This window comes from Lissotriton vulgaris, chromosome 2_1 (assembly GCF_964263255.1).
Source record: "Lissotriton vulgaris chromosome 2_1, aLisVul1.2, whole genome shotgun sequence".
Classification (NCBI taxonomy): Eukaryota; Metazoa; Chordata; class Amphibia; order Caudata; family Salamandridae; genus Lissotriton; species Lissotriton vulgaris.
The window spans coordinates 625,568,277-625,591,469 of NC_141687.1; the positions used below are offsets into that span (position 1 = coordinate 625,568,277).

At 47.5% G+C, this 23,193-nt stretch overlaps 1 protein-coding gene across 4 annotated transcripts in view; it reads left to right on the forward strand.

Moving 5' to 3' along the window:
- The window catches only part of MACF1 (microtubule actin crosslinking factor 1), a 1,022,862-nt gene that overhangs the window by 808,923 nt on the left and 190,746 nt on the right, over window positions 1-23,193 (forward strand). For all 4 annotated transcript variants that reach the window (XM_086955743.1, XM_086955745.1, XM_086955746.1 and 1 more), the window contains 8 exons: window positions 3,602-3,724; window positions 4,092-4,193; window positions 4,633-4,734; window positions 8,139-8,312; window positions 9,290-9,445; window positions 10,247-10,444; window positions 11,174-11,302; window positions 22,973-23,146. In XM_086955743.1, coding sequence (XP_086811869.1) covers window positions 3,602-3,724; window positions 4,092-4,193; window positions 4,633-4,734; window positions 8,139-8,312; window positions 9,290-9,445; window positions 10,247-10,444; window positions 11,174-11,302; window positions 22,973-23,146 — 1,158 coding nt within the window. The remainder of the gene's footprint in view (window positions 1-3,601; window positions 3,725-4,091; window positions 4,194-4,632; window positions 4,735-8,138; window positions 8,313-9,289; window positions 9,446-10,246; window positions 10,445-11,173; window positions 11,303-22,972; window positions 23,147-23,193) is intronic.

Below are 23,193 nucleotides of genomic sequence, written 5' to 3' on the forward strand. Positions count from 1 at the left end.
GGTTTGTGTCTGTTTGCTCACTGGCCACAATCTTGGTTGGTATCTATTTGTTAACTGACGACAGTTGTTTCTATTAGTTCATTGGCTACAGCCATGTTTATTCACTTACTGGCTACAATGGATTTTGTTTGTTCACTGGCTACAGTGGTTTCTGTTCACTCACTGGCTACAGTGGCTTCTGTTCACTCACTGGCTACAGTGGCCTCCAGTTTTTAACTGGTTAATGTATCTGTTTGCTTACTGGCTATAATGGTGTGTGTTACTCGTTGCCAGCTGTGCTGACTGTTCGCTCACTGGTTGTTCACTCTCTGGCTACACTTATGACCTTTAGCTCATTGGCTACAGTGTTGATGACCATTCCCTCTTATGCTCCAGTGTTGTTCAGTCACTGGCTCTGTTGCTGGGTTCAGATGGAAAGGTTTATTGGTGCCTGTTTAGGCTGTTTTGTGTAACTTCCTGCAGATCAGCAAGTGCTTCATGAGTTTTTCGTGAGTTTGTTTCTAAATCACCCTATTCTGCTAGAACTGATTTTCACCTTTTCTTCTCACGACTTCATGTATTTAGTAGAATATTTGAAAGAATATGCAATATTTGCAGAACTTTCAGAGTTGAAAATAATGTTCAAGTTTAATCCATTAATCATCTTCATCTAAGCACTTCTTATTGTAAGACAGCAGTCCTAGTGTGTGTATGGGGATTTGTTATGTATTGTTATGTTAAAAATGCTTGTTACCGCGCACGGACACCAATTGGTTTCATGGCGCCCAGAGACAGGTGGAGAGGAGACGCAGGAGGGTGACAGAGGCTAATCATAGGCAAGATGGAACAAGTGAGTCTTCAAGAGTTTGCGGAAGGTGATGTAGTCCGGAGTGAGCCGAATGGAGAGGGGAAGGGAGTTCCAGGTAAAAGGAGCAAGAAAAGAAAAAGAGGCGCCACCGTGTTTCTTGCGTTTAAACCTGGGAGTGATCAAGAGATTGTGGGCAGAAGACCTAAGGTGTCGTGAGGGAACATGAGGGTGAAGGCTGAGAGAGATAAAGGCAGGGGCAGAAGTGGATAGAGATTTAAAGACAGTGCATCCCAATTTGAAAATACAGCGGTACGCTACCGGGAGCCAGTGTAGTCTTTTCAACAAAGGTGTGACATGTTGGTATTTAGGCTGTTGAGAGACCAGTCTGGCTGCCTGGTTTTATACCAGCTGAAGCCAGTGAAGGTGGTATGCAGGGATCCCCACGTACAGACAGTTGGCATAATCAATACGTGAGGTGACCAGGGCCATGATGACTAGAATGAGAGCCTCCGAGGATAAGTACCTTCGGATTTTCCCAATTCTACGAAGGTGATAGAAGCAGGCCGTGGTGACAGCATTAATTTGGGGCCTCATCGATAGGTCACTAGAGATGATAACGCCAAGGCTTTTCACAGAGTTGACGGGGCAGGGGGGGGGACCAAGGGCCGGGGGCCAGAAGTTAGGACTCCAAAGATTCGTGAGCCCACCGATCAAAACCAGCTCAGTCTTGCTGGGGTTGAGCTTCAGCTGGCTGAAGTTCATCCACTCGTAGATGGTGAGCATTATAGATTGAAAATTAGAGCAAGAGAGAGGGGAAGAGTCGATAGGAAAGATTAGTTGCAGATCATCTGCGTAGTTGAAGATAGTAACAGAAGAGTGACAAAGAGAGGCTAGAAGGGGCTGCATATATAGATTTAACAAGAGAGGGGACAAAGCGGAACCCTGGGGACACTACAGGAAAGTGAGATTTTGGGGGCAGAGAAAGTGGACAGCTGGACCGATTGGGAGCGGTGTTGAAGGAAAGACCCAATCCAAGACAGGGCTAGGCCCTGAATACCCGCATTTCTGACACGGTCGATCAAGATAACATGATCGACCGTGTCAAAAGCGGCCGAAAGGTCTAACAACACGAATGCCTGGGCCAAGTTCTTGTCCGCCCCCTGTCTCAATGCGTCCATGACCGCTACCACCACTGCCTCCGTAGAATGGGCCGGTCTGAAGCCTGCCTGCTGGTCATCTCGATGAAGGCGCTCAGGCAGCGGGTGACATAGGTCTCCAGTACCTTCCCCAGATAGGGGATTTCCTCTATTCGAGTAACCTTTGGCCTCAACAGGAGCCCTTTCTCTATATCCACAATTGTGTTTGTTAGCTTTCCTAACCATTTTTTCACTGGGATAAGGTTCTCATTCTCATATTCAGCACAACTGAAGGGTTCATGCCTTAGCTGAGGGGGTGGTAAGCTCCCCATGCTTTCTCAGGGAGTGTGTATTAATTATGACTGTGGATATTAATTCCGTTCAGCCAGATCATGTTCTACATGCCGGGGAATGCATATATGTGGTCACCCTAAAAAAAGTGTGTATACTGACAAGAATTTCAAATGTCACTTATCCTGTTACATGGGAAGTGGCTCCTCTGACTGCTTAAGATAGTCTGTTTCCTTCCAACCAATTACTTTATTTAATAAGGTAATTTGACACATCCCTGATTGCAAGTCACTTGGATTTCATCTCAAGTCACCTCATTTGATTCTCAGAACTTCAGCAGATTAATTTGAATTCTCCATTCAATATTCCAATATATCAGGGCCTCATGTTCATTCGGGAGAACCATGACATTCTGCCTGTCTGGAAGAGAACATTTTAATAACCTCCCATTTATCTGGTAAGGAAGTTTCTGTAATCATTCGTCCATGTGGTTTATCATAGCCCTTTATCTCCTGAGTACCCAGGCAGGAAAATCTATAACCAGTCGAACAGTCTTGTTTGTGAGCCTGTGACTCAAGAGTAGAGGATGAGGATTGTGACTGACATAAATACCATTTGGAGAGTCATTGCAGTTTGTATAAAGGATTAACTCACCCACATTGAGATTCAAAAGGAATAACTTACTTGTGTGGAGTTGTCCCTTATATGTGACAGAATAGCATGGTACACTGACACCAATGCTCTACATGCTAAACCTTCAACAGGGACAGTAGTTTGCTATTAGTAAATGATGGACACACTTGGTGCACCCCCCCCCCAGATCCAGAACCTACTCATACTTACCTTTGCGCACACGCTACATTAGCGTGACACCAAGGAAAAAAAGTCAGGTTACCAGAAATAAGCAGTCGGGCACTCAGGTCAAGGAAATATGTCTGTTTACTATGACTGGGATATTCCCGTTCCAATATTAGTCATCCCTAAACTTTGTGTTACAGCTAGACCGAGACTAGCCTTCTGTCTGTTTTCCTTCCTTTATCTTGTAGAGCTGTCTCTGTAGTAATGCATGATTGGAGTTGGCAGTTTTTAATTCAAAGCATTTGAAAGTATTGCTCCTACATGCACTGGTGACACCATTGGGTCTTCCCGCCCCTGGCCTGGGTCTGGTATCTCCCCACTCAGTGTGTGCTTTAAGAAGCTACGGCCTAGATTAAGTAAAAGCCCTGAGTCCTGCAAACACCCCATGTGTCCCGCCATGCCTTGGTTCATCTCCCCTCTGGCCCCAAAGACAAAGTGTCCCCTGTTATCACAAGCCCATTTTCATTTTCTTGCCCTATATATTGTGTAAGCAGGCCTATAAAATCTAACTGATTATATTTCCTTCTAGGCAATTAAGGAGGAGACCGATGGATTGCATGATGAACTTGAATTTATTCGTATCCTTGGGACTGACTTAATCTTTGCCTGTGGAGAGACTGAGAAACCAGAGGTGAAGAAGAGCATTGATGAGGTACGCCTGTGTATTTTCTTGTACTCCTCCCGAATCACTCTTTCCTTACTCCTCTTATCTCTGTATCTGTCTTCATATGCCCTTACCTCAACCTCCAGCTCTTTGCTCTGATTTTTATTTACTTTGCCTTCTCCAGCGTGACTGTACAGAATTCCTCATGTTGTGTCCTCCAAGCACCTACAGATTCCACCATAATGTACCTTTGCCTGATATCTGTATTGGCTTTCATGGGCCCTGTCCTTAATGTCTTCAGAAAATCTCATATAACCCTGCCCCACCTGCTCTCCATTCTGATCTCTTCCTGCACTAACCTACCAATACCAAATGCGTTTTCTCTAGAGATCTAAGCTTCTTATCTCCTTCACAGATGAATAATGCCTGGGAGAATCTCAACAAAACCTGGCGAGATCGTCTGGATCACCTGGAGGAAGCCATGGTATCTGCCGTGCAATATCAAGACACACTGCAGGTGAGGGAGAGTCTACCTCCAACCAATGGTTTAGGTACTGTTTCCTTGCCTAAAAATAGTAGGTATGCTACAGACAGTAGTCCTTGTTGGCTTCTCGGATCCTGCTGGTACTGTGCATTCCTCTTTCAACAGTTTGGGCACCAAGAACCAATCACATGCTTCTGTTTCACTAGCCATACTGGAGGAACCACCAATTTCTTTGTGGTACTGGCTGCCCTGTAGGAAGTGGCCACTACTCTCTGGAGTGCTGGCCATGCTGCGAGAACTGATCAGCTACCAATGACCTTATAGGCCATGCTGCGTGATCACTGATGTCTGATGGCCAACCCATGATTTAGGAACCACGTGCTGCCCCCTCGTATACAGGCCAAGCAGCAGGGACCTTGGCACTGACATACTTCCCGTATAGGAAAGTAACTCTCCTGTGTTTTGTTTTCAGGCAATGTTCGACTGGCTGGATAACGCAGTAATTAAGCTGTGTGATATGTCTCCTGTGGGCACTGACCTTGATACCGTCAAAGACCAGATTCATGAAATGAAGGTACAAAGTCAAAGCAGTCTGTGTGATGGAAAGGCGGGTGTGTTCTTCTTTGGGTCTGTATTTGGACGGTTGGTTTTTCTTTGTGATGGTCTTTATTAGGATTAGGAAGAAGAGACAGGATAGGGCTGTGAATATACATAGAAAGCAACACTCCAAAGACCTTCCACTCCCAGTCCTATGCCCTACAACAATGACCTAATGTGAAGAGGGAAAACTCTAGGTCGCTTATCCTTCCTCTCGCCTGTGGGGTACCTGATTGAACAATCTGCTCCCCATACCCTGTAGCATTTACATAGAACTACTAGGCAGTCTGTAGGAAAGTGCCCCTTTTAGATATGATCACTTCCACTTTTTTCCTGGTATGCAATGTAATGTTGACTGGAAGTGCACTGAGTTCCTACTACCCAGGTCCCCAGTGCCAGATCTCTCTTTCCTAAACTGTACAGTTATTCCCTCAATTGGCAATTCCTTTGGTGCCACTCCACTCGTGCCCCCTAGCCCGAGTTGACATGGGTACCATAGAGGGTCCCTAAGGGCTGCAGCATGTATTGTGGCACCCTCAGGAACCCCTCACCTAACTCATGCAGAATGCTATTGCAGGTGGCGTTTCTAGGTGCAGGCAAACGTGAAAACACAACATGGCACACATAACTGTGTTCAATGCCTACAGATACTGTAAGCAGTATATGTGAGTTACACCTACAGCAGCCTTACAGCCCAAAGGCAGAGTGCACTTTACTGCATGTGTGGACATATCTGCATTTGCAAATATGCCCCTGTGCTGGTCAGTTCAATTCCTGCCAGTAACAAATGCTTGACACTGGTGATAACGAGTTCACCAGCAAAATGATGGCTTCACTGAAACCAAAGATATTTGGTATCAAACAAATTGTATTAATAAGCCCACACTGATTTCAAGTGATGAATGTATTAATGCCTGCATCCAGAGGACACCTTTGAGGTGCACCCTGAAAGCCTACAAACTACTAGTGAGCTGGCTGACTGGTGCTGACCAACCTGCCACCACAGATGAGTTTCTGACCCCCAGGGATGAGGACCTTTGCTCTAAGGAGGTCAGAAACAAAGCCTGCTGGGGCAAAGGGTGTTTACATCCCCTCCCAATGGATGACCCGCGAATTAGCATTCCAAGGCAGGGGGCTTCATAGAGCCCACTATCTTTGGTATGCAAATCTGGCTCACTCACAGGAGAGGATGCCAACCACCCCTTTTTCCATTGCCCATTTGGTGCCTCGACAGGTGGGTAAATTATTAGTCAAAAAGGTGTTTTCACCTTCAGGCTAGTTCCACCCCTAAGGTGGACTGCCTGAAGTGAAGGCAAAATATCAGAGTCTGTCATCTCTGTGATGGCAGAATTAGGAACTCTGGGAACAGCGTTATGCCCACTTTCCACACTTAGTGGTCATATAGGTGGCTAAGTGACCCAAGGGGTAAGTATCCCATTGGCTACTACCCTACACTCCTCTAACGCCCCTAAACCTAGTAGTTAGGGGAGCCCTTGGTACCAGGAAATGAGATTCCTGCAAATCTGAGAAAAAGAAGGACACTGAAGAGCAGCGAGAAGCAAGGACTGTGAAGAAGCCACTGACTTGGCGCCAACTCTGCCGGCCTGTCTGCCGTTCCCGCCATATTGCTCTAAAGTTGTCTCGTCCTGCAGCTGCTGTGCCTCCCAAAAGCATGGAAGGACTGCCTGCCTTCACCATAGACCCAGGAACAACCATGGAGTAGAGGAGCTGCTTCCCTGCATCCTGCAGGCACTCCAGAAGAACTGTGAGGACTCCGGACTGCTGCAACCTGACACCGAAAAGCACCACTGCACCTGTGCCTCCTAGCCCAAGTTGAAGTTGGCCAGTGGTGCCAGCGTGGTACCCGACCCTCCAGAGACAAAGCCCACCTTGCGTTTACCTACAGTAGGCTCACCAACGCCGCCTGCAGCCTCTATGGGCATGCTCACTCTACCTCACGTGTCTCCGGTGACGAAAACCTGACACCTATGCACCCGGCTGCCCTGGCCTGAGAAGAAGAGGTCCAAAGGTGTCCTCGAGCATCGTGAGATCTGAGCCCACCTTGTTGGTTCAGGCTAACTTGTCCCCCAGTCCCAGCTTGCAGCCTCTTTGCAACTGGACCGTTCCCCATTAAATTGAATGGGACACCCGACGCCCTAACACACCTCTGCACCTAGATTCCCCAATGCCTCCTGCGGTGACCTGTTGCTGGGGTCTTTGACCTTGCCCCATACTCCCCTTAAGTTCAGGTGGTTGGTTCTGTAAGTTGCTGTGAAATGCCCATGTGCAATACATGTTTTTATCCCCTAGGATAACATTGGGCACCCCTCGCTGTAAAGCACCTTTGCATCCAGCCGCCCTAGTGCTGCCAGAGGTGACCTGTTGGTGCTTCCTTGGACCTAGCCCATACTTAACCGAGATTGGTCCCGTAAGTCGCGGTGAAGCACCTCTATGCAGTGTATATCTTTCCTCCAAAGGATAACATTACCGCTTCAGAAATTGCACTGTGGCCATTTAAAAAAACTTATTTACTTACCTGATTTTGATGATCTTGGTGCCGAAATATTAGAGTTATAATTTGGTGTGGATCTCCTTATTGAGTCTTGTGCATCGTTTATTGACTGTGTGTATTGCAGATGTCTAACACTCCTCTCTGATAAGCCTAAGGCTGCTTGACCACACTACCACCTAGAAGTGCACCTTAGGATTGTTAGAGCAAGCTCCTGTCCACTCATAAGGGATACTTGGACGTTTTGCACAGTATACCTCTTTTTGGTATACCACATAAAGAGTCCACTTCCTACACAACCATAATATTATGATGTACCAGTATGAAGAAAATATTCTGCACTATCTGAGATCCTCATAGCTCACTTTACTGGAGCTAGCAACCCCCTCTAAACATGTTTTAGCAACATGGGTAGGCCTCTGTAAGAAGCGAAAAATTTTAGCAATCAAAAGACAAATACTGATGCATTCCTTCAATCCTTGCCCTCTGATCTGCTTAGGTTTTAGGCTATGTGGCTGGTGCTTGGAGAGAAACAGTCACTTGGTAAGCGAGTCACAGGGCAGAAGTGGTCTCCAGGCACCTACTAGCCATTTACAAAGGGCAGTTTCCTTACTCTGAAAATAAATTAGTGTTAGAGTCTTCATAAGCACTGTCCGCCTTCACCTTTCCTCACTTTAGCACACAACAGGTAGAAGGATGGCCATAGAATGAGCTTCATCACTTCAGCTATGGAAAGTAGAAAAGCTATAAAGCATGAGATGAGCCCCGATCTTGGGACTAGTCTAGTGCAAGGATTGTGGCTATCCTACAAAGCAGGTTATTGGTGGTTCTTGTGAAGTGATCCTGTTGCCTTTTCATTTTCATTTTTTTAGGAGTTTAAGATGGAGGTTTACCAGCAGCAAATTGAGATGGAACGTCTCAGCCATCAGGGTGAACTGATGCTGAAGAAAGCCACAGACCAGACAGATCGCGACATCATCAAAGAGCCTCTGACTGAACTGAGGCACCTTTGGGAGAACCTGGGCGAGAAGATCAACGACAGACAGGTGACAGCACAATGCAGTGGTTCCACGTGTGCTTCTGTGACAAAGGCTGAGAATTATTATTGACTGGGGTCAGCAACGTGGGTGAAGGCTGGGCTGTAATCAGTGGCTGGTTAAGAGCTATGACAGCTGCTGGGGTAAGAGCTGGGAATTGGACATCTGGGAGGGGGGGAGGTGGGGGAAGTTGCTCAGGGAAGAGATATCTTTGGAACAGTTCCTATGAACAAATTGCAGTGTAGAGACTGGAGCAAAAGTGGGTTTAATATAGTATCAAGGGTAGATGATTTGGCTACTTCTTGGGAATGGGCTGAATCTGGGTCAGCGCTGGGATTAGAAGCTGTGTTGGGACTGGCGAAGTAGTCAAAGCTGTGGAAGGGAACAGAGTAGGCTCTGATATAGCAGCAGTGGCATAATGAAAAGACTGAGATTAGGCTTTGCCCTGGGCCAGGTTTGATCATAGGGTAATGACTGTGCAGAGGCAAGAGAGGAGGCCTAAAGGCTGGTTAAGCTGTCACAAATAATGGATAGACTTAGAGCAGTGTTTAGGGTTGTCTGCAGTGGTAGCTGTTGTCTGTTTTTAAATTGCTTGAGTGAGGTGTGGACCTGGGGCTTGAGCAGTAGCCAGAGCTCGGTAAATAAAAGGGTGCGGGTTGGGATAGGTTCCTTGTGATAGGACTGGTACTTGGTTTGGAAGTAGAGTCTGGGGGACATAAATGGAACTGGGGCATAATTCTAGGAGCTGAACATTGTCTGGAACAGAAGTAGGGCGTCTCCCTGTGAGTGAATCTATGGCAGTGTCTGTGGCATGGTGAGAAGTATGGTGTTGCAGCCAAAGCAGCAGCTAAGGCATTAAGACTAATGCCATTGTGTACTATAAATGGATCACTGGCATGTGTAAGAGCCCGAGCTGTGCCTTGTGTCTGGGCTGGAGCTGGCGGGTTAATTTCTTCTCACCTCGTTTTCCTCCAATTTCGTTACAGCACACTTTGGAGGCTGCACTGTTGGCTCTCGGGCAGTTTCAACATGCATTGGCAGAAGTCATGTCATGGCTGACGCACACTGAAGAACTGTTGGATTCACAGCGGCCGATCAGCAGTGATCCTAAACTCGTCGAGGTCGATCTTGCAAAGCATCATGTACGTTGTCATTTTTAGCATGACTTGCTATAAGCTGACGATTTTGCCTAACTGTGGGAGTCAGCTGAACACACCAGAGAGGGCTGCTCCTTGTATATTAATTATCTGTCAGTCACTCCTCCACGCAGTTTCTCACATGGTCCTTGGTCAATCCCCCAGCACCCTCATGCCCCCTTTTGCAGACTTGCTCATCATATCCTCGCTGCCCATTAGGTGTACGAGACATCCCTCACGCTATGCTGTGCCTGCAATTGTTTTATATAGAGTTTTTTCACACTATACTGTGCACTGTATGAGACCTTATTCACTCCATACTTTTCTTTCACCACTCAGTTGATGAGAGCATCCTCTTGCTGTAATATCATTTTCATATGTTCAATGTATGCTAATCTTCATTTATTGTTTGAGGGTTCTCATGAAGGCGTCTCTACCCAGCAGGATGGCCTCTTCACACAATGCAGTCAGTGCACCAAATGGGAGAGTGTTGATTGAATGCAGTCCATTCAATGTATGAGATTTCCCAAATAATCCACTCTGACTAGGAGTCTTCTCACACTGTGCTGCCCTTGCATTCTATTCATTATCTGTAAGCCTTCGCACACTGTGCAATCTCTTCACTGAAGGACAGTATCCTCTAGCTTCATTGTCCGCTCACTCTTTAAAAGCTTGGGCACACAGTCCAATCCATTCACTTAAAGAGATTCCTGATACCGCGCTGCCCTTGCTATCTATTTGTTGTATGGGACTGTGCTCATTTGAATTGATCCATTTTGAGACCTTCCTCTCTGTGCTGTCCCGCAGGTGTTAAAAAATGATGTCCTTGCCCATCAAAACACAGTTGAGACCGTGAGTGATGCTGGTAATGAGCTTCTGCAGTCAAGCGCTGGAGATGATGCTAGCAGCCTGCGAAATAGACTCCAAGCTCTCAGCCGGTGCTGGACCTCTGTGCTGCAGAAAACAGAGGAGAGGGAACAACAGCTGGAACTGGCTTTACAACAGGTACTGAAAGCCGTGTACTGCTTTCAGGCACGGTAGGCCGATCAATCAGTCTGAAAAACAATGCCGGTCATGTACTGTTGCACACTAGAGGAGAATAGTCAAACGCTTTAGGAATTTATGACCATTTATTTACTAGTACAGACCACAGGTGACCTATTGTACACTTCTCAAATATTTGCATAGCTGTGTCCCATCTGAAAAGTGGAAGCTCCAAACACATGTTGTCAGATTACATGCAATCACATGTACTTCTGTGCAGAAGCCAATCAAATTTTTTACATCAAATGTTTTCCATAAGTATTTTCTACACTTGCGTAATAACCTGTAACTTGCATCTTCCAATGGTGGTAAAATCACTTGTTATGAAATAGGAGGCCCTGGATGTGTAAAAGCTGCCACAGGTGTTCCCTTCTGTGTGAATTAGCTCATGGGGCCCTATTCTGCACCAATTGCATCATAAGCCTCATTCGTGGAGATATTTAACATGAAAACCGAATCCCGCACTCAAGTAACAAAGCACAAACTCATGTATAACTTATGCATTCTTTTAGCTATGCTGTCTTAGGCTCATTCTTGATTATAACAGTACACACACATTTATTGAGACATGTTCTGCTTATAAACATGTGCACAGAGGCATGAACGCTAAAATGTGGATATGCAAACTTCATGGTATGTGAGCCTGTGCTTTTCGTTGTTGCTTCTGTTTGACATTCTTTTCTATGGCAGGCCCAGGGTTTCTATGGTGAGATTGAAGACATCTTGCAGTGGCTGCTTAGGACAGAAAGTATGTTATCTGGATCTAAATCAACCGGAGGGCTGCCAGAAACTGCACGGGAGCAGCTTGCTGCACATATGGTATGATCTGATAGTGTTACTGCATTTCATGGGGATCTGTTACTCCATGGTTGGTGTGAGGGGGCTGCATAGGGAGTGGAGATGTCTCATGATTTCCAGTGTGTTTCTCCATGTTGAAGGAGTTTGTAAAATCCAAACTACTACCCCTGACCAGTGGGCTGGATTGAGTGTGTTAGTCCGTTGCTGGGTAGTCTGAGGGTTGTTTGAGGTCTTGTTACGATCTGTTGAATTTTCCCATTGCACAGGGCTCCATTATGTTATCTTATGTCAGTCGGATCTGAGGAAATCCAGTGTGTTAATACCTGCCTGTGGGTCCCAGTATGTGTAGGGGGATCTGTTGATACCTATGGTCACTTTAGCAATGGAATACAGCCATGGAGATTGTATTCGGTGGGAAACAGTGTGTTAGTCGATATGAAGATACTTTCTCAGCATCATACGGAACAATATGCCGACTTGAACATCAAACAGTGACTTACTCCCACCCACCCATCACCGGTCCACGGTCATAGAGCCTCTTGCGACATCACAGGATTTTTTTTTTTACAGTTCACCACAACAATTCTTTGCAGTTCCGGATATCCCCACAACAGTACAGTACTGCTAGGCATTAATTGCCAACATCATTCAGAAATCTAGGGAGTAATAAGTCAACCAACCACTCCAGATTTTACAAAACTTAATGGACAAGGGTATCTAGCATTGTGTTACTCCATTGTTGTTAGATGCACTGTGTTGGTCCATAGCTATTCTATCCACTAATATAATGGTATCTAGTGTGCTGTGCGATGGCTTGTGGTTTGGTGAGTCCCAGAAGTTTAGCCCAGGGTGGGTGATTTGTGGTCTGTTACTCTCTAATACAAGGGTGTTCGCTGTGTTATGTTATGGTTGCAGTGTTAGGTTGTTGTATTTATACTTTAATATATGAATGCCTCTTTGCATGTGCCACAAAAGAGGCAATGGAGCATGTAAAACACCTTTAAAGATTAATTGATTGTATTCTGTTTACTGGGATATACGATGAACATAGTATGACAAACATCACTGCACATTAGATGTTGCAGTGTGGGAGTATTTGACACAATTGTGTCTGGTCTTTTTGGAGTGATCACTAGTGTTAATTAAGACGATTTGTCACTGCTAGTCATGTTTACATGTATGTTGCAAAGTGACACTTTTAAGGATGATTACCCTCAGTTTTGTCATTTTCTTTTTTTGGGACTCTCCTTTTTGCAAACTTGAACTCTAAGACTGGGATACTGCAATGTGCTCTGACCTTTGTAGATTTAAACACCCTCCTCCCCCCTGACCCAAATGACATTGTCCCTGGTTAGGTTATAACAGGCAAAAAGATGTGTAGATAGTACAACTGTTGCAGAGTAGATTACAGTGGTGTATAGTGCAGTGGCATAAAGCACAGTGGTGTAGAGTACATTGTTTCGGAGTAGAGTGTAGTGGCATAGAGTGGAGTGGTTAAGGGTAGAGTGGAGTGTTGCAGTGTAGAATGCAGAAGTGTAGAGTGCAGTGCTGTAAAGTAGAGTGGTTTAGAGTGCAGTGGTGCAGAATAGATTAGAGTGGCGTGATGCTGAGTGTAGTGGCGTAGAGTGCAGTAGAGAGATGAAAGGCTTAGTGGTGCAGAGTAGAGTGCAGTGGCTTAGAGTGCAAGGCATAGAGCGTATTAGAGTAGAATAACGTGGTGCAGAGGGCAGTGGTGTAGATTAAAGTGGCGCAGAGTAGAATAAAGTGGCGTAGAGTGCAGTAGTGTAGATTGGCGTAGCATGCAGTGCCGTAGGGTACAGTAGTGCAGAGTAGAGTGGCATTAAGTTCAGTGCCGCACAATTCAGTTTGCAGAGAAGACTGTAGTAAAATGCAGTGGCATAGAGTAGAATGGCACATAAAAGAGTGGCATGAGTAATTTAAACTGATTAACAAACAAATGACTTAACCTGTAACAAATCCAATTGCATACAACTGCATTTCAATTGTATTTCAACAGCAATATACCTGCAAAGTATTATTTCACTTACCTGCACCTGGCCCAGCTTGGTTCTAGAAATAAAATAACTAAATAATATTTTTATTCAAACAAAATTGGTCTGAGTTCAGTCTTTTAGTGTGTGACATCATTTCTTGCCTGAGTGTTTTCAATAAATGCTTAAAACTACCCTCTGATAAAGCCTTGCTGCTCGCCCACACTACCACAAATAGAGAGTATGGTATTATCTACTTTTACCTCTGCCTACCATTGGGGTTCCACTGGACTCAGTGCACACTATACCTTACTTTAGTATAGTATATACAGAGCCAGCTACCTACACCTCTGATAATTCTAACTGCTCACCCACACTACCACAAAAGAGAGCTTTAGTATTATCTACTTTAGCCTGTGTGAAGCCTCTGGGGACCCACTGAACTCTGTGCACACTAATACCTTACTTTGGTGTAGTATAGACTGAGCCAGCTTCCTATACATGTCCTACCCGTGTCATATGTTGCACCCTGCCTTAGGACTCAGTAGTTCTTCTAAAGTGGTGACTTACCCAGATGTACAGTGGAAGTTGTGGCTTTACCATTGCTTTCTATGCTAAATGCAGTCTAGCAGTGTACAACTGTTCTATCAGTCTGCAGTGGAGAACTAGGGGTCTCGTTTTGCATGGGGGACCTCCAGGGTGGCAGAACCAGAGCTGAAAGGCATGAGGTACCCTTCTAACTTATATACCCCAGGTACCAAAGTACCTAATATCATTTCATTACAATGAGCATTTGTCCTCTGATCCTGCTGCCCCTTTTGGAGCAGCAGGGCTGGTCCTGGATCCAAGCCTGCACAATCTGCACCTCCTTGGCTGGAGATTGAACAGTAGCAGTTCATTGCTTTTAATCTTTCTCCTGAAGTGATTAATGTCATCTTGGCTGCCAGGCTTCCATCCACCAAAACAGTAAATGCAGGCTTTCAGTAAAGTTTGTTGCTTAGTCCCCCCTCCCCACCCATCTTCCACACCCCACCCCACCCCCATAACATCCAACCCTTGAATGCAAAGCTTAAAAAATAAACTTACCTTCGCCACTGCACTCCTCTCCTCCGTCTACTGACACCGGAAGCACCCAACCTTCGTGATTGGTCTGAGCAGCCTGTTTGGCCACTCAGGCAGTGCCTGGGAGGCTAGGCATGTTCTCCAAGGGGCTGTGCAACACGGCCCAATGAAGAACATGCCAAGTGTGCATGATGGTTTGACCGATCAGCTGGGCTTCTTAGTCATAAAAAGGGTAGAAAGCGTTGCAAAAGAAAACCATCTATCTTTTGGATTATTTTATGTAGCCAAGAAGCAACCTCTAGAAGGGTTAAGCCCTCAAGCTACCAGAGGGAAGGTTGCTACCACTGCCAAGCTTCTACATGGACGTCCCTTCACCGGTTTATAAAGTAATACATTAACCCCCATCCACCCACCCACCCCCTTGGGGATTAAGGGCAATAGTACTAAATGCCCAATCCCTCCAGAAACATAATCTAGAAGTCTTCTCGCTCATACATGATGAAGCCCCAGACATCATAGCAGTTACAGAAACCCATTGAAGAAGGTTCAGGGCCAGATATTGTAGCAGCCCTTCCCATGGACTATGATGTCTTGACGTATAACAGGTGCAACGGGAAAAGAGGGGGGAGGGGTATAACACTGTTTTACAACAAGCAGCTAGTAGTAGGAGGGCATGTTGCAAAGAGCCTAGATGGCGCAGATGTTTTAGGGGCAAAAATAAGCTCCAAATCTTCCTGCTTGACAAAAATTGTGGTGCAACAATCTCCCGCTCCCACCCAACCCATCGGGCCCCCTGCTCAACGAGCTATTCATTGAAATGGTCAGTATCAACAACTCCTGGTGGTGGGGGATTTCAACTACCACTGGGACCAGATGCCTAGAGAGCTACAGGCCAGCCAGCTGGAGTAGGCCATGACCACAAAATTGGGCTACAACAACTTGTGGAGTTCCCGACCCACAGTATGGGACACCACCGAGATCTCATTTGGGCCAGTCTGACAGACATCAGACCATGCAGCTGGTCAAACCACTGTCTGATCAGCTTCTTGGTCCCACTGGCTAGGCGACCCACGCAACCACCCCCGAAATGGGTGGTAGTACGAAGGTGGAGCAAAATTGAGGCAGGCAGCCTAGGGGAAGCTTTGAGAGGGAACCTCCTAGGAGGATACAACCTGTTGACCTTGATCAGGAAAGTGAGCTTCTTATTAACTGGCTGAGAGATGCCGTCAATAAGGTGGCACCTGCCCGGAAGAAAGGGTGAGGAACAAGGGTAAGGGGGATTCCTGGTTCACCGAGGAACTAAGGAGAAGGAAACAAACCATACGCCAACACGAAAGACAGTGGCATAAATCATACGGCCCAGAAGCACTCGAGGACTATAAAGCCATGTCAGCCATATACAGAAAAAATCCATCTTTGCAAGAAAGAACACGTACTACGAGGCCAGGATTAGGGAAGCGAAGGAAACATTTAAGAGTATTGAAGGAACTAAATCAAAAACAGGAGCTGAAAGCAATTGCCAGCCTAGAAGACTGTGATAGGTTCCAGACCTTTCTCTTACACAATGTCAGGGAAATTTTAATTTACATTAATACCACCCACACCAGTCAAAACCTTGTGGTTGTGGAAGCACTGCAATGCTACCACAGCAAGGTGCTACTCTCCACCTTTCCGATGCTAGACCGAAACTCCATGACTACAGGTAAGTCAGAGTCGTCAGCGGACCGCTGCCCACCGATGGTGTTCAAAATGGCACACCTAGTGATGGAGAGAGACATTCTGTCCCTGATTGATCAATCTCTGACAACTGGGAGGGTCCCACTTAACTTCTAAGAAGCCAGGGTAACACCTCTGCTGAAAAAAGCTGGGGCAGATGTTGCCAACCTGAAGAACTATCAGCCATATCACAGCTCCCCTTTCTGGCCAGAATAATTGAACAACACGCTCTTAGAACCTTCTCATTATTCATCAAGAAACAGCAGTTACTCCGGGTACGGCAGGCTTTAGGGCCCACCATAGCACAGAGTTGGTGATGCTATTGGTGTTGTATGAGCTCAGGCATACGGCCGACAGGAAGAAGCCTTGTGCCTTATTTCTGCTAGGCCTCACAGCCACGTTATACTCGGTGAATCATGCCCAACTACTGGCCTGCATTCATGATATGGGTATCTGTGGGGTGGTGAATCAATGGATCTCCTCCTTTATGACAGACCTGACACAAAGAATCCAACTAGCAGACCAGGTGTCCAACAAAGCGGCACTGACCTGTGGAGTCCCGCAAGGCTCGGTGCTGTCCCATCTGCTTTTCAACATCTATCTCCAACCACTGGTGGCAGCTCTGGCCCGAATGGACTGTTAGGTGTTCAACTATGCGGATGACACCTAATTGATCCTTAACATCGACATTTCCTCTCAAGCCCATTCGTGTGTACAAAGTATTCTCTGATACACAGTCAACTGGATGACGGCCAACTCGCTTAAAGAACATCCTGACAAAACAGAGGTTCTAGCTATTACCACGGGAAGTAGCCCTTGGACTAACCTGTTCTGGCCACAAGAGTTAGGTGCCACACCCACACCAGTGCCGGTTGTAAAGAGCTTAGGCATCAAATTAGATGCCAAGCTCACCCTGTCTAACCAAGTGTCCACCGTGGTTGGGACCTGTGTGGGCCTGATGAGACAACTGAGGAAACTGGCACCTCTCCTATGATTTCCAACCCTGCGAATGGTGGTGTCTGCTAATATTGTGTCTCGGCTGGCCTACGGCAACACCCTGTATAATGGACTACCAGAGAAGCTATTAAGCAAGCTGCAAGTAATAATGAATGATGCAGCAAGGTTGATTTTCAAGCTCCCAAGACGCTCACATGCCGCACCTTTGCTGCAGCAGCTGCACTGGCTCCCCGTCAAACAGCGAGCCAGGTTTAAGGGCCATCGCTCACAAAGTTCTTCATGGACAGGCCCCAGAATACATCAAGGAGCGCCTTGGGAGCTACGTGCCAGGACCCATCCTCTGCTCATCCAAGGGAGGTGGAGAAGACTCTGCGACAGGACACTAAGCACAAAAGAATGGCCAATTTTGCTGAAAGTTCCTTCAGAGAAAGATATTTATTAGGCTGCCAGGACAAGAAGAGGTTCAGGACCACATTGGCGTCCCAAAGGACCTAATAACAAGGCTCTGGAGGCAAAGACAAACAGATCCCTCGCAAGAGCCTACAGACGAACGGATGATCCCCAAGCGGGGCACCATCTACCGGACAATGAGCTGCAGAGATCGCCGATCTTATCGCATTGATAGATCTGTAAGCCAGGCCATCTGTAGCCAATCCTGCCAGAAAATTCAACACTGTAACGACGCCTACGACCACGGGATCTAGATCCCGTCAAAGGCACCAACGCATCCACTTAGTCCACGCGAACCAATAGCGTTTAGATGTACTGTCTGCCCAGAAGAGATTTTGAGCCAGTCCCGAAAGGCCCGGGAGCGACCAGCGTCTCCTGAAAGCCACCATGCCATGAGGCGGAGAGATCCTTGGAGAATGAAGTGGTGACGCTCCCCGTCCGGATTCAGAAGAAGATGAGGGAGCGAGGGGAGTAGGATTGGAAAATCCCAAGAAAGTTCCAGAAGAACTGGAAACCAGACTTGAGACTTCCAACATGGCGTCACCACCACCACATGCGCCTTCAGAAGACTGATCTGGGCCGCCGTTCGTACCACCATCGCAAACTTTGGGAAGGAGTAACCCCTCTCCCGACTCCAGTCCTGGAGAAACATGTCCGTGGCCTCCACAAGAGGGTCGGGCCTCCAGCTGAAGAAGCGCGGAAGCTGATGATTCAGACGGGACGGAAACAGGTCCACAGAGAACGGACCCTAGAGGCTGTTCAACCATTTGAAGACCATAGCATCCAGCTTCCACAGGCTGGAATCTTTCAGATGTCTCGAGTGCCAATCTGTCACCTGATTGGCCTGGCTGGGGAGATACTCTGCAGTCACCGAGACTTGGTGTGCCAAGCAATACTCCCCAAACTCTTTTGCTAGGTCTGACAAGGCACTGGTACGGGGACCCCCCAGACAATTGATGTAATGGACTGCTGAGACGTTGTCCATTTTCAACAGCACACAAGAGCTCGCTTGGTGTCTGGTCCAACAGCGGACTGAGAATGATCCTGCTGGAAGTTCTAAGCAATTTATATGCAACTTCTATTCATCTAACGACCAAACTCCGCCGGTGGAGAACTCTCCGCAACGGGCACCCCAACCGGACCTGCTGGCGTCCGATTCTATTACCAAATCTGGGGTCGATCCGAAGATTGCCCGACCATTCCAGTCCTGCATATGTGTCAACCACCATGACATCTCTTCTCTGGCATCCTCCGACAGGGGAACTGACTAGTCGTACGACAGCCCCTTCCTGAGGTGATGCGCTTTCAGGCGCTGCAAAGCCCGATAATGAAGAGGGCCTGGGAAGATCGCCTGGATGGAAGAGGAAGGAGACCTACCTCCCGAGCGATCTGACGGAGTGAATTCTGGGGCCTGGAGATGATTTGTCTCAAGGTGTGACGGATCTTGGCCATCTTGAGAGTAGGCAAACTCAATGAAGAATTCATGGAATCCACGAGTAAACTGAGAAGGACCTGACTTTGAGTCGGAGAGAGGACCAATTTGTCCTTGTTGATGACAAAACCCAAGCTCTCCAAAAGAGATACCGTCTGCTGCAACTGTGCTATCAACTTCTGGGGACACCTCGCCATGAGAAGGATGTCGTCTAGGTACAGAATCATCCTTACTCCTTGACCCCTCAGAAATTCTACCACCGGGTGCAGTACCTTTGTGAAACACCATGGTGCTGAGGAAAGTCAGAATGGAAGGGCGGTGAACTCTTATACCTGAACCCGCCAAAGAAACTGGAGGAAACGTCGATGAGGAGGATGGACCAGAACTACCAGGTACTCATCCTTGAGGCCCAACCTGACCATCCGATCCCGTGGTAAGAACATCCCGCAGAAGATCGATTCCTTCCATCTTGAAATGTCAGTAGATCAACCACCCATTGAACTCCTTGAGGTTGATCACCGGCCGCCGCCCCTGTCCGTCTTTTCCACCAGAAACATGTTGCTGAAACCATTAGGGTGCAGAGCTGATCGACAGATGGCCTCTTTCTTGAGCAGAGCGAACACCTCGTCGATCAGCTGGGCATCGGGGAGAAAGAAATGGGATTTGAATGCTTGGCCTGCCGTGGCTGGTCGTAAAACTCTCTAGGTCCCAGGCATCTGCCCTGAGAAGCGACCAAGCGTCCTGAAAATGCGCTAAGCGACCCCCAACACGCACTTGCTCCGCAGGGATAACACTTACCTCCTGACTAACCACCGCCGGTGTTATTCTTGAAGCCGCCGCGGCCTCGAAAGCATTGCCCACTTGTGAGGTAAAAGTTGTTGAAATTGGCTGAGGTGTTGTACTGCCCTCGTCCGGAGTCTTGTCCCCTATTACTGGTCTGCTGACCGCCGCGGCCGGGAGCACGGCCCCTACTGCGACCGGCCCCTTAGGAGAAACGAGTCTGGAAAACTCTTTTATTATTAGACTGGGCCTTGTCTAATGAGTTAAAGGTGGCAATGAATTTATCCAATTCTTTCACAAAGGGGTCCCCAAACAGGCCCCCTTGAGCCACAGATCCTGCCTCGGAGGATGCTAAGTCGCCCAATTTTGGGTCGAGCCTAATGAGCAAAGAGCATCGGTGTTCTGTCAACAGGGCGCAGTTGGTATTCCCCATAAAGGCTATTGCCCTCTGCGCCCGATTGGACAGCACGTCGGGGGAGATGACAGAATCTGCCACCTTTGCCTCTTCCACCATGTCCAAGATCTTCGTCATTGGGGCAATGGCGTCCAAGAGCTTATCCTGGCAGGAGCGCCAGGATCCGTCTATTCCCTTGCGGGGGTCTTTTATATACTTCGCAAGTAAAGTAGCCATTTTTGAGTCCAGTTCGGGTGGTAAGGGCCACTTTCCCCTCTAACGTGGGGCGCGGACATTCCGCCCTGAGGCATCCCCGAGCTGCCTTCTCCATAGGCTTGCAGAGGCGTCCTGCCACAAACTTGGCCTCCTTGCCCCCAGGTGCCCAGGCTGTGGAGCGTGGATGGATAATTTCATTAGGATCCAGCATTCCTGAGGCAAAGTGCCCACGGAACTAGCCGGACGCCAAGAACGCGAAGACCCCTCATCGTCGTCGGTGTCTGTAGGAGAACCCCCATCTTGAGAAGGGGAAGGAGGTGCTATAGACACTGCGGCCTCCGGTGGCGGGGGAGGCGCAGAAGGGGGCGGCACGGACTTGGCAAAGAAGGCACTCTTCAGGCACTCGAAGGCATCATTGTCCACCCCTTGCGCCCCCTCCGTCCCACCCTCCCCACATACCTTCTTGGGCGGCGGGGCTCCCTCCTCTGATAAGGGGGCTGGTTTTGGGCGAAGCTGCACCCATGTGGGCCTGAGCCAACTTAGCGCACTCTGCTACAATGCGGCTAGTCAGGCTCTCTTCCATAGGGGCTACCACCTCATTAACGCACCTGAGGATGGAGCTATCTACAGCCTCAAAGAAGTCATCATCCAGGGGTAGGTACTCTTCCTCCTCATGGTAACTCCCCTGCTCCATTTTACCAGGGTACTTGGTAGGCAAGGGTTAACACTCCTAATACAACAGGCAGCACTTAGGGATGACAGCACAAAACACTAAAGGTGGAACCCTTCAACTGTTATGTGGACCGGCGGAGCCTGGATCAATTTGTAGGCAGATCAAAGAGCTGCAGGCTTTTTGGTGCGGCCAAAAAACGCTATGGGTGGTACACACAGCCTGAGCGCGCAGGCCGTCAGACAGACTGACATAGCCTAGCCGCCACCCAGCGCGCTCCTAGCAAACGAGTGCACTATTTCGCCCTAGGCAATGTATGAGGGAAAACTCCTTGGATACGGACCCCAGCGGGCGTGGAATTAGTGTAAAAAGGGGCAATACAGACCTCCCCCTCCCTTTCCCCCCCGAGGGTGTTCAGGTTTGGCAGGAGGGGACAGGCTCCGGCGAACTAGTCTCCCTCTCAGCACGGCTCCACTTTGAAGTAACCGCGCTGAGGGAGCAACGAAACGCACGGGTGCGCTCTGGTAGGCTACAGCGCTCGACGCTAGTGGGCCAGCCGCGTAAGGAGCAAAAGCGCTTCCGCGGTCAGAAAAAAGAGGGGAATCTGAAAATAAATGCTCAGACACAAAGCGCAAACACAGCGATGCCCTCCAAAACACCAGATGATCAAAGACCAGAAAAAGGCACTTAGCTGGCTGTGCAGCAGCAAAGAAAGAGGAGGGTTTCACAAGATGGTGGAGCTTTCTAGGAGTCATGGACAGTGTGGAAGGACACTGTTACTGTGTTATCCCTGAGTATTATGGTAGTTGATGTTTATGGACTGTATTTACTTGTTTTTTGTGAGAACAAATGATGTTTTTCTCTCTGTAAGAAAAAGTCATTTTTATTGCTTTTCTGGCTGCTGTGTTTTTTACATCAGAATAAAAGCGAAGGAAGAAAAGCATAATAGGAGCCTCCGGTCCTGACATACAATTACCTCTCATTTGTTATTAGTGAAGTGTGCCACTTTTATTTGTTGGAGTGTGTAAATGCAAATGGTGCATTTACTCAGGTTGGCGTGTTGTGTGTATCTGCCCACTTTTGAGTCTTTAGCTTATAAAGTGTTCCGGCTTCCCACTCATAGGCAGAGCACTTCTGTTTTCATGAATTCAGTGGTGATAGTTATGATGGTATTCTAAAATTGAGAGTATATAGCTTCTCCTTTTATGTGCTCTAATTGGTTCCACTAGTCTAGATCTGATGAGTAGGACAGCCAAGTCTGTTTGTATTGATTGGTTTCTCGAGAACAGGCTTAGGATATATGCATAAGGATGCAAACAGGCACCACGTATTGGAGAGAGGGCAGGGATGTCATTTGGTTTGGTGGGAGTGTCAGATCTGTAGTTTCAGTGTGCAGCTGGTGCCATGCCAAGTAATACTTAATGTCTGTTATGCTGACTGGTATGTAGGGCAGCAATGAAGGACCTCCACCTCAGCCTGTCTTGGGCAAGTTTCTGTACGGTGCCCCAGCTGTGTTTCAGGGTCTTCATAGCAGCCCTGTAATCTTTGTTCAAGTGGTGAATAGATGGATAAGCAGCCTTTAGGCATTATGGTGATGACAGAGATTTGATGTATGTTCAGAGGGCATAAGTTGGGAGACATTCGATTTAGCAATGAGATGGTGGTCAGCGGCAGAAGTAGCACACTTGAGATAGGACAAGGCATTTGTTTTTTCTGTAGGAAAAGAGGTAAATGCAAAGGGTGGTGGGGTTACATCAGGTGCCCACCCTGGGGCTGGATGAGCTTTAGTCATAGTTCGAGTAATGTGATGGTTTGGCGTGAGCAAGTGCTCATTCAAGCAGTGATCGTATCCTAGTCTTGGAAAGCTGCAGTTTCAGGTAAGGGGTTCAGCAAGTGCACTCTCATTTGATGTTTCCACTCTTGCATTTGAGCAGGGGTGAAGTGGGTCAAGAGGTTTCATGACTCATCCTGGGTGCTGCAAAGCTATCATATGTACTTCACACTCTGTAATCTTCATTTGCAGGAGCTGTATGCAGAATTCAAAACTAACGAGGAAATGTACAGACAGCTGATGGACAGGGGCCGACTTATGCAGTCAACTCGCGAGGATCCGACACCCGAATCCAGTGCTGAACAGAATGTGGCACTTTTGGAGCGCAAATGGCAGACTGTCAGCACCAAGATGGAGGAGAGGAAGGTGTGTAGCCTCTTTTACTTGCATTAGAAATGTGTTCATCATCAAGT